The 11,775-nt window shown below is 37.3% G+C and overlaps 2 protein-coding genes across 2 annotated transcripts; both read right to left on the reverse strand.

Moving 5' to 3' along the window:
- Window positions 1-7,858: 7,858 nt before the first annotated feature.
- On the reverse strand, window positions 7,859-8,332 carry LOC109214152. Its single transcript, XM_019378043.1, has one exon. The coding sequence runs from the start codon at window positions 8,330-8,332 to the stop codon at window positions 7,859-7,861; it is 474 nt and encodes a 157-aa protein (XP_019233588.1).
- Window positions 8,333-9,680: 1,348 nt separating this feature from the next.
- Window positions 9,681-11,311, reverse strand: LOC109214154 (myb-related protein 305-like). The gene is made up of 3 exons (XM_019378044.1): window positions 11,103-11,311; window positions 10,740-10,869; window positions 9,681-10,657 (listed from the first exon to the last, which is right to left on the reverse strand). Exons 1-3 carry the CDS (start codon window positions 11,263-11,265, stop codon window positions 10,168-10,170), a joined length of 783 nt encoding a protein of 260 aa, XP_019233589.1. The 5' UTR covers window positions 11,266-11,311; the 3' UTR covers window positions 9,681-10,167.
- Between the last annotated feature and the right edge of the window lie 464 nt (window positions 11,312-11,775).

The raw sequence follows: 11,775 nt of genomic DNA on the forward strand, positions 1-11,775 counted from the left end.
AGATGGACACCGTCCTAGTGTTAAGCAATGTAACGACCCGACCGGTCTTTTGCCCTTTTAGCACCCTGTTCCCCCAAATAACACTCTCCGTGCTTGCTTTAACTAACTTATGACCTGCGGGGATGGTTGGTTCAGGATTTAGAAGAGTTTGGATTGAAATATGCACATTTGACTCTTTAGGATTTTCTTAAAAGGCTAAGTTTGACCTTGGTCAATATTTTGGGAAAACGGGCCCGGATTCATGTTTTGACGGTTCCGGAGGGTTCGCGGAAAAATATGGGACCTGGGCGTATGCCCGGAATCGAATTCCAAGGTCCCTAGCCCGAGTAATGAATTTTTATTAGAAATTGTTAATCTGAAATATTAAGGATTTAAAGAAACTAATTAATGATTGATTTCATGGGTGTCGGGCTCGTATGTTGGTTCCGAAGCCCGGTACAAGTCCGAAATATCATTTAAGACCTACCCGCTAAATTTGGTATCAATCCGAGTAGTCTAAGGGCGTTTTCGCCCGTTGGAGGAAAATTAAGAACTTGAAGTTCATAAGTTTGATTCATTTGGTTTTAGGCGGTGATTTCTAGATTTAGCGTTGTTTCGGGTGTTCTTAAGGTTCGAGTAGGTCTGTCTCATGATTTTAGACTTGTCGGTATGTTCGGGCGGGGCCCGGGAGCCCCGAGCGTCAATCGAACAAGGCTCGAGTGAAGTAAAATTTTTTGAGAAGAGCTGAAGATTGCTGCTTCTGTCATAACCGCACCTGCGGTTAATGGACCGCAGGTGCGAGACAGCAGATGTGGTCCTTGTATCGCAGAAGCGGCTCAGGCAAGCCAGGCCAGGAACCGCAGAAGCGGCTCCCAAGCCGCACATGCGGCTCCGCACATGCGGCATCCAGACCGCAGAAGCGGTCCCAGCCTTCTCTCCCCATTTCGCAGATGCGGTCATCTTCTCGCAGATGCAGTCCTCTGACCGCAGATGCGGAAATCACTGAACCAGTGAGGTTCATTAAAGACGGGTTCTAAGCCATTTTTATCACTTATACACTTTTCCATTGGCGATTTTGGGAGCTTTGGAGAGAAGACTTCCACTTAGCATTGTGAGGTAAGTTTATCCCACCCACCCTTAGTTTAATACTCGCGTATTAGGTAGATTAAACACTATAAATTAGGTAAAATCAAGGGGGTTAGAGCAAGACCTAGGGTTTTAATAAAAGTTAGATTTAACCACGAAATTGGCCATGGAATAAATTAGAAATTATATATTGTTGGTCCTTAGGATGAAGAGAACAACTTCCTTCGAAAAATCTCAAAATCCGGGCACGTGGGCCCGGGGTCGGATTTTAGGAAACTTGTGTTAAGGGTTGGGAAATTTCTTAAATAGCTAGAATTCGATCTTGTGAGTCTATATTAACTAGTTCTTACTTCGTTTAACTAGTTTGGGATCGTTCAGCTCCGAATTTATGGCTTGGACTCGTTCTTTGAATTGGAAGTGCACTTTGGAGCGAGGTGAGTCTCCTTTCTAACCTTGTAAGAGGGAATTGTCCCCATAGGTATAATAATTGAATTAATTGCCATCATATGCGGGGGCTACATACGTACTAGGTGACGAGAGTGCGTGCGAAGCGGCTATTATGTTATGTTCGGGTGGTCTAGGACCCATAAGCATGATCTACGTGATATTCTTGTGATTTGATGATAAATTCGGATTCGTATAAGCTATTTTGATTAAGGTAAATGAGACTAGTGAAGGAACCTTATCCTGTTTGGTCTGTTAAAAGAGAATATTGGGTATTTCGGTGAATAACTACTCCTCAGATATATTTATTATTGTTTGCTTGTTGATGAGCTTATTTATACTTGACCGCGTCGCATGGATGATTCGCGAGCAGGGTAATAGATGCATCTATGGTTCGAGCCGTTTGACCCACGGCAGTGCACAATTTATTTTATGTCGGATCGGGTCGTACGTCCCACGGTGTTACTTGCGCATGTTTTGCTTGGCATTTCTCTAAGGACTGAAATTTCATATCTGTTTGAAATATAGATGAATATCCATGATAATGCTTGGGAAGGAGCTGTTATTTCATGATTTCTTTCTTTAAAAAGCTAATAACTTGTGCTATCCATGTTATTTATAAATTCTCTCACATTGTTTGATCCTAGTAAGTGTCAAGTCGACCTCCCGTCTCTACTTCTTCGAGATTAACGGGATACTTACTGGGTACATATTGTTTATGTACTCATACTACACTTCTGTACTTGATTGTACAGGGTCTGAGGCAGGTGTATCTGGCTACCAGTCTGGTGCGTATCTCTGAGCGGACTCGAGATTTCTACGGTGAGCTGCTTCCCTTCCATGTCGTTCCGCAGCCTGAAGAAGTCTTTCTTATGTAGTTTCTTTTGCTGTCTATTCCGCTTCGGACAGTAGGATAGTGTGATTCTTTTGTATATTCTACTAGTTGCCCACAGCTTGTGACACCTGGTCCTGGAACACACATTAGTAGACTGTATTATTTTGGGGTTGTATGATTATCATGACTTTATTAATCATTTCTGATTTTTATTTCAACTTAAAGAATTATTCCACTAGTTCGGGGTAAAGGTAAATGAAAGTTTAGTCAGTACGTTTCCGCGTTGGCTTGCCCGGCAATGCTGTTGGGCGCCATCATGACCTGTTGTGGAAATGGGTCGTGACAAGCAACAAAGGAGGTTGAATCCTATTATAAATTTGGAATCCAATGAGGTAAATGCGTTTTATGAAAATTACAGTCGAATTTGAACTCATATTGTTCAAATTCTGAATCCGTCTTATGTTCAAGAGCTTGTTAATTAGCAAAAGTAGTAGAACGACTTACGTACGTGGTATTTTTTTTCGAAAGTACAAGGATTAATCTATAAGTTTGTTACTGTTATAAAACAAAGATTGTAAAGTAAAGACAAGTATAGCGAGAAACTGATATATTATTCGAATTCAAACTGATGTACATAATGAACTGAAATCTCTTCTATATATAGAAGAAAGGAAGTTGCTGTGTAAGCTGCTACTGCAAGCTACTGTGTAAGCTGCTACTATACCAGATATGGATAATCTTCTACTGAGAGTAATGTTTATCCATAACGGAGTACTGAAAGGATAAGCTCATTGTACTAGGTATAGATAATCTTCTACTCGGGGTAATGTTTATCCATAACGGAGTACTGAAAGGATAAGCTCATTGTACCCGGTATGGATAATCTTCTACCGGGGGTAATATTTATCCATAATGGAGTATCGAACGGATAAGCTTATTATACCCGGTATGGATAATCTTCTACCAGGGGTAATGTTTATCCATAACCGGGTACCGAAGTGATAAGCTTCTTCAGGAGGCTTATTTCCAATAGAGTAATAAATATATGAACATATTTACGGCGGAGTCCCATATGGACAAGCTTCTTCAGGAAGTTTATTTACAACGGAGTACTAAATGAACATCCATAATATAATATATTTATAACACTCCCCCTTGGATGTTCATTAAAAGATAATGTGCCTCATTAAAACCTTACTAGAAAAAACCACGCGGGAAAAAAAATCCTAGTGAAGGAAAAAGAGTACACATATTTAGTAATATGCATTGCTAGGTGCCTCATTAAGAACCTTGTAAGTAAAACCCCATGAAAAAAACCTTAGTAAGGAAAAAAGAGTGCATCGCATATTTTACTCCCCCTGATGAAAATCTTGTTTTAAATATTTGAGTCTCCGCATTCCAATCTTGTATACCATCTTCTCAAAAGTTGAAGTTGGCAAAGATTTAGTGAATAAATCTGCTGGATTATCACTTGAGCGGATTTGTTGCACATTAATGTCACCATTTTTCTGAAGGTCGTGTGTGTAGAATAATTTTAGTGAAATGTGCTTCGTTCTATCTCCTTTTATAAATCCTCCCTTCAATTGGGCTACGCATGCAGCATTGTCTTCGTATAAAATTGTGGGTCTTTTCTCACATTCCAAATCATATTTTTCTCGAATAAAATGAATTATTGATCTCAACCACACGCATTCTCTACTTGCTTCATGAATAGCTATTATCTCAGCATGATTTAAAGAAGTAGCAACAATAGATTGCTTTGTGGAGCGCCATGATATGACAGTACCTCCATATGTAAACACGTACCCGGTTTGAGATCGAGCTTTATGGGGATCAGATAAATAACCTGCATCTGCATAAACAACAAGATCTGCACTATCTTTGTTAGCATAAAACAAACCCATATCAAGAGTTCCCTTTAAACATCGCAATATATGTTTAATCTCGTTCCAATGTCTTCGTGTAGAAGAAGAATTGTATCTTGCTAGTAAATTAACAGAAAATGCTAAGTCAAGCCTTGTAGCATTAGCAAGATACATTAGTGCACCAGTTGCACTGAGATAGGGTACTTCGGGACCAAATAGTTCCTCATCCTCTTCTGCAGGTCGGAACAAATCCTTATTCACTTCAAGTGATCGAACAACCATTGGTGTACTTAATGGGTGCGCTTTGTCCATGTAAAAGCGTTTTAAGATCCTTTCTGTATATGCAGATTCATGGATAAAGATCCCGTCTGCTAAATGTTCAATTTGCAGACCAAGACAAAGTTTTGTCTTTCCAAGATCTTTCATCTCAAATTCTTTCTTAAGATATTCAATTGCCTTTTGGAGCTCTTCTGGAGTTCCAACAAGATTTATGTCATCAACAGAAACAGCAAGTATAACAAATTTTGATGCCATTTTCTTTATAAAAATACATGGACAAATAACATCATTTATGTAACCTTCTTTCAGCAAATATTCACTAAGGCGATTATACCACATGCGCTCAGATTGCTTTAAACCGTACAAAGATCTTTGTAATCTAATTGAATACATTTCCTGAGATTTTGAATTCGCTTCAGGCATTATAAATCCTTCAGGGATTTTCATATAAATTTCATTATCAAGTGAACCATATAGATAAGCTGTAACTACATCCATTAGATGTATTTCAAGCTTTTCATGTAGTGCTAAACTGATGAGATGTCGAAATGTTATGGCATCCATAACAGGTGAATATGTTTCATCAAAATCGACTCCAGGTCGTTGTGAGAATCCTTGTGCAACAAGGCGAGCTTTGTATCTTTCAACTTCATTTTCATCATTCCTTTTTTCGCACAAAAACCCATTTATGACCAACTGGTTTTGTACCAGCACGTGTTTGGACTATTGGTCCAAAGACCTCTCTTTTAGCAAGTGACTTCAATTCCGATTGAATTTCCTCTTGCCATTTTGACCAATAAGATCTTTGTCGATATTCTTCGACAGATCGAGGTTCAAGATCCTCACTATCTTGCATAATATTAAGTGCAACATTATATGCAAAAATATTATCCACCACTATTTCAGATTGTTTTAAATTAATCCCATCACCAGTCGAACTTATTAAAAGTTCCTCACTCACATGAGCTTCGGGTTCATTGATTTCTTCAAGAATTTCAGAATTAATCAGATCTTGGGTCTCTTCAGGAGATCCCTTCATAGTATCGTTTTGATCATTTGTCGATTTTCTTTTTCGAGGATTTCGATCCTTATAACCCAAAGGCCTATCACGCTTCAGGAGTGCTTTGGGTTCACTAGCTCTCACGCTAGTAGATGGTCCTACTGGGGCATCAATTCGGATAAGCACATTCTCTGCAGGGATATGTGTCTTAGTTATCCTTTTCAAATCAGTAAATGCGTCTGGAAATTGATTTGCTATATTCTGTTAATGGATGATCTTCTTGACCTCCTGATTACATACAGGAGTACGTGGATCAAAGTGAGATAATGATGAAACTTTTCACGCAATTTCTCTTTTGATTTCCTTTTTCTCTTCCCCTAATTGTGGGAAATTTGTTTTATCAAACCGACAATCTGCAAATCGAGTAGTAAATCTCCTGTCAATGGTTCAAGATAGCGAATTATAGAGGGTGATTCAAACCCAACATACATTCACATCTTTCTCTGTGGTCCCATCTTACTGCGTTGTGGTGGTGCTACTGGCACATATAAAGCACATCCAAAAATTCGTAGATGGGCAATATTTGGTTCATGACCAAAAACTAATTGTGACGGAGAATATTAATTATAATGTCTCAGTCTGAGACGGATAAGTGATGCTGCATGCAAGATAGCATGGTCCCAAATAGTAGTGGGCAATTTTGTATTCATAAGTAGTGGTCTTGCTATCAATTGCAGGCGTTTAATAAATGACTCTGCAAGGCCATTTTGAGTATGAACATACGCTACAGGATGTTTAACTTTTATCCCAACTGATAGACAATAATCATCAAAAGCTTGAGATGAGAATTCTCCAGCATTATCAAGGCGAATAGCCTTTATAGGATATTCTGGGAATTGTGCCCTTAATCGAATTATTTGGGATAATAGCTTTGCAAATGCCAGGTTGCGAGATGATAGTAGGCACACATGAGATCATCTTAAAGATGCATCTATTAGGACCATAAAATATCTAAACAACCCACTTGGTGGGTGAATAGGTCCACATATATCCCCATGTATACGCTCTAAAAAGGTAGGGGATTCAATGCCAACCTTCATTGGTGATGGTATAGTGATCATTTTGCCTTGATAACAAGCATCACAAGAAAATTCGTCATTTGTAAGAATCTTCAGGTTCTTTAATGGATGCCCGCTCGAATTTTCAGTAATTCGTCTCATCATTATTGATCCAGGATGGCCCAGACGGCCATGCCAAAGCACAAAAGTATTTGAATCCGTAAACTTCTGGTTTACGATAGAGTGTGATTCAATTGTACTAATTTTTGAATAGTATAAGCCAGAAGATAAAGTTGGTAACTTTTCTACAATGCATTTCTGGCCAGAAATATTCTTTGTAATACAAAGATATTCCACGTTCATTTCATCTATTGTCTCAATATGATACCTATTTCGGTGGATATCTATAAAACTCAACAAGTTTCTTCGGGACTTGGAGGAGAACAATGCATTGTCTATAATAAGTTTTGTTCCCTTAGACAGAAATATAATGGCTCTTCCGGAGCCTCCATTCAAACTTATATTACCATAAATTGTTGAAACATTTGCTTTTTCCTTATGCAAATAAGAAAAGTATTTCTGATCCTTGAATATGGCATGAGTTGTTCCACTATCAATAACACAAATATCTTCATGATTTGTCTTTGATCTAAACATAATTTGAGGATTATCCATATTCTTCAAAATGACATAAATAAAATATATTATAGTAAACATCATTATCAAAGCATAATTTTTATTTATGTACAATAATTACATAACCATACTATCTATTACAAACAACAAAAATTAATATTTACATTTCTACATATTCACCACCGATTACATGACTTGTTTCTCCTTCTGGGAGTGCAAAGTAATCAGGTACATCCAAATGCATGAAGTCTAAATTATCTTCAGAAATAAAATTTGCTTCAGCATTTTCTCTGTCTTCTTTAGGGAGGCTTGATAAAGCTTAACCAGGTGCTTTGGCGTACGGCAGGTATGTAACCAGTGCCCTTTTCCTCCACATCTATAGCATGCATTTTCTGCATTTGGTGTTTGCACCGCTTCATGCTTTTGTTCCTTCCTTTTCCACTGCTGGTGGCGAGGAGGGTTCTTTGGTGCATTATTATTACCATGATTAGAGTTTCTTCCCCGACCACGGCCATGACCACGACTGGGGCCACGACTTCTTCCACATCTCATTCACTTCAGGGAGCGGACAAGAACCAGTAGGTCGGCTTTCATGGTTTTTCATTAATAGCCCATTATGTTGCTCGGCTATAAAAAGATGTGAGATAAGTTCAGAATACTTTTAAAATCCCATCGCTCAATATTGCTGCTGCAGGAGCATATTCGAGGCATGAAAAGTGATGAAAGTTTTCTCCAACATATCATGATCAGTAATATTATCACCACATAATTTCAATTGGGAAATAATTCTGAACATAGCAGAATTATATTCACTTATAGATTTAAAATCTTGTAGCCTTAGATGAGTCCAATCATAACGTGCCTGTGGAAGAACGACCATATTCAGGTGGTCATATCTATCTTTCAAATTATTCCACACTACGACTGGATCTTTAATAGTGAGATATTCCATTTTCAAGCCCTCATCAAGGTGATGGCGTAGGAATATCATTGCTTTGGCACGGTCTTGGTTTGATGCCTGATTTTTATCCTTGATGGTGTCTGCCAGATCCATCGCATCAAGATGAATTTCAGCATCAAGCACCCAAGACATGTAGCTTTTGCCCGATATATCCAGGGCTACAAATTCAAGTTTAGAAAGATTTGACATTATATAGAAAAAGAAAGTTTGTACCTCGGATACTTCCAAAGTATTTGCTCGAGATGGCAGAGTCTCGTGCTGATAACGTGTTATAAAATAAAGACTGTAAAGTAAAGACAAGTATACAGAGAAACTGATATATTATTTGAATTCAAACTGATGTACATAATGAACTGAAATCTATTCTATTTATAGAAGAAAGGAAGTTGTTGTGTAAGCTGCTACTGCAAGCTGCTGTGTAAGCTGCTACTATACCAGATATGGATAATCTCCTACTGAGATTAATGTTTATCCATAACGGAGTACTGAAAGGATAAGCTCATTATACTAGGTATAGATAATCTTCTACTGGGGGTAATGTTTATCCATAACGGAGTACTGAAAGGATAAGCTCATTGTACCCAGTATGGATAATCTTCTACCGGGGGTAATGTTTATCCATAATGGAGTATCGAACGGATAAGCTTATTATATCCAGTATAGATAATCTTCTACCGGGGGTAATGTTTATCCATAACCGGGTACCGAAGTGATAAGCTTCTTCAAGAGGCTTATTTCCAATAGAGTACTAAATAGATAAACATATTTACGGCGGAGTCCCATATGGATAAACTTCTTCAGGAAGCTTATTTACAACGGAGTACGAAATGAACATCCATAATATAATATATTTATATCAGTTACCCTTTTTTTGGTCTTTCGATGAATAAGTGATTTACTTTATTTTCTTATGTGTTCCCATTTAATGGCAATGGATATCTGTTATGCGACAATAATCTTAATAGTAAGAATATAAAATTTAACAAAATGCCAATTTAGATGATCTGTAAGGATACATGAGATTGATTGGTTAGTCTAAAATAGGAATAAACAACAAAAATGAAGTATGGGATCTTGGCACGTAATCTGCATATATACTCCATATGTTTCTCCCAATTAGTAAAGTCTAAAAAATAATATTCTGGCGACTATAACCATTTAAAGACAAAATAGTTTTTCTCTATCAGATATGATAAAGGAATGGAAGACCACGTGCCATCATCTTATAACTAGAAGTCCTAAACAAATTTAAAAATCTTTTCTTTAGTTGATCAATGCTTTCACATTCATATCAAAATAATCACTTGAAAAAAAAATAGTTTGGTGCACTAAGCTCCCGTTATGCGCGGGATTTGGGAAAGGACCGGACCACAAGGGTCTATTGTATATCGTCTTACCTTGTATTTTTGCAAAAGACTATTTTCACAACTCGAACGCGTGACCTATTGATCACAGGGCAGTAATTTTACAAATTACGCCAAGGCTCCCCTTCCGATCACTTGAGAAAAAGAAAGAGTATAATAAGTTCCAAGCAAGCTAATTATATGGTACAATTTCCTCAACATGAGCATCACACTAATCACCATTACTGAGCTTTTTTTGCAGCTCAGATAGCACAAAGTACATAATGTTAAAATAAAGTCTAAAGTCCTAACATGATCTCGTAGAGACTTACAAAATTATTTAACCTGAATTTTCTTTTTCAGGGCAGCACAGTGCATAAAGCATCTCGCGTTCAAGCAGGGTTCAAAAGAGCCGCATCTCAAGGGATATAATGTAGACAGCCTATCTTAATGCAAGCATTAGTGGTTGCTTTCACGATACGAACCTGTGATCGTCACATGACTAAGACAACTTTACCATTGCGCCGAGGTCTGGATATCATGGTCGGATAAACCTTCTTTGGCTCCCAACCAGCAACAAGGTGTAAAGAAGCACTGAGAAAAAGGAGTGAAAATAGTACTAAAACTTGTAGAAATTTTCTTGATGAGGATTTAATAAAAAGCTGGAGTAGTAGCCATAGTTTACAGGCAATTAGGAGTAGTAATGGTTTTGTTGTAAGTTGTAGTATTGATGAACTGGCCATAAAAATCATCCAAATTCCATAATCCATCCCACATAATATCTTCATCAGAGGAAGGCTCAGGCACTGATACAGAAGAGCAACCATTGAGCATAGAGTAGAAGAAGCCAACTTGATTTTGTTGATCAACTGTGTTTGGGTACAAAACTGTCGTTTCTTGTTTTGCTTGAGGCATAGTTGGTACTTTATTCTCATTATGATCGAAAAACGACATCACTCTTTTGATGTCGATTTGATTGTTGATTTGTTGTTGTTGTTGTTGCAGTTGATGTTGCTGTTGTTGTTGAAATTGTTGTCTTTTCCAAAGACGAGCTCTTGACTTTTCAGAGTTAGCACACGAGTTCTTGGTCTTTTTCTTAAAATGTGTCCTCCAATAGTTCTTGATCTCATTATCAGTTCTTCCTGGCAAGCTTCGAGCAATAGTTGACCATCTGTATTCATTTTAGGAAAGAAATTGTCAAATACTAAGCTTCATTAAGAAGTTAAAAAGAATTTTCAGGATTAATTAATCACCTATTGCCCCATCTAGCATGAAGCTCAAGAATGATCCTCTCTTCATGTGGGGTTATTTGCCCCCTCTTTAGGTCTGGCCTCAAGTAATTTACCCATCTCAACCTACAACTTTTTCCATTTCTTTTCAACCCTACAAAAAAACAAATAACCAAAAATTATAAGAAAACCACTTAATCAAAAATAATAACACTGTTATATTGCTCCGCTTCTCCAAAAATATTTCTTCGTCTATACTGGATCCTCGAAAAATGCATGTTTCCCTAGTAGTTGCACTTTTTTGTTTAGTTTAACCATTCGATGTCAGGAACTCACCAACCCGACTAATTCAGATTCGTGCAGTGGAAGAGTTGAAAAAAGAGTTACCTGTAAGCCTAGCAACAGAATTCCACCTGCCTTCACCATGCAACTTGACATATTCAATGAGCAATCTGTCCTCTTCAGCAGTCCAAGGGCCTTTTCTCCAACCTTCTTCTATTATTCCCCAGTTTCCCATTTTCTCACTACTCATTATTATTTCACTAAGCATTTATAGTAAGAGTAGTATTTTTAGGTAAGTTGTTGAAAATATTATGTGACATAATCTGCAAGTGTTTGTTGGGTATTTATATATGCAACCAAAGCTACGGACCCCAATATTCTCACTTCTTTCCATCAGTCAATTCTTTTGTCCTTTTCAAATCATCAATATCCTTTCTTCTTACAAGCTAGATATGATCTGTATCATACAACTTAACTCCTTAAATTACCAAAATGTCCTCATCAATCTTTTTTCTTTTTTTTATTACCTTAAGAATATTGAAAGGATGATATATGTAGTGAGAAATAAGAATCAAACCTTATACATTTAGTATACAAATTAATAACTAATATATCTCGTATTTCATGAATTCTTTTAAGAATATTCTGCTGCTAAAATTATCAATTTGCTCGAGAAAACAATAGCTAGATGGTTGTATTACACAGTGATATAGTTAGAAAATGATCACAATAGCTAGATATTTAGTGTTTCTAATGAGTTAATTAACGGCTTTTGAAG

This window comes from Nicotiana attenuata, unplaced genomic scaffold (assembly GCF_001879085.1).
Source record: "Nicotiana attenuata strain UT unplaced genomic scaffold, NIATTr2, whole genome shotgun sequence".
NCBI classification, from domain to species: domain Eukaryota; kingdom Viridiplantae; phylum Streptophyta; class Magnoliopsida; order Solanales; family Solanaceae; genus Nicotiana; species Nicotiana attenuata.

What these genes read in the sequence shown, in the direction of transcription:
- LOC109214154 (XM_019378044.1), bottom strand. Translation starts at nt 11,265, where the DNA reads ATGCTTAGTGAAATAATAATGAGTAGTGAGAAAATGGGAAACTGGGGA. An exon ending in TTCTGTTGCTAGGCTTACAG is followed by an intron (nt 10,870 to 11,102) that starts GTAACTCTTTTT and finishes GTTTTTTTGTAG; the next exon opens with GGTTGAAAAGAAATGGAAAA. An exon ending in CATGCTAGATGGGGCAATAG is followed by an intron (nt 10,658 to 10,739) that starts GTGATTAATTAA and finishes AAATGAATACAG; the next exon opens with ATGGTCAACTATTGCTCGAA.
- LOC109214152 (XM_019378043.1), bottom strand. Translation starts at nt 8,332, where the DNA reads ATGTCAAATCTTTCTAAACTTGAATTTGTAGCCCTGGATATATCGGGC.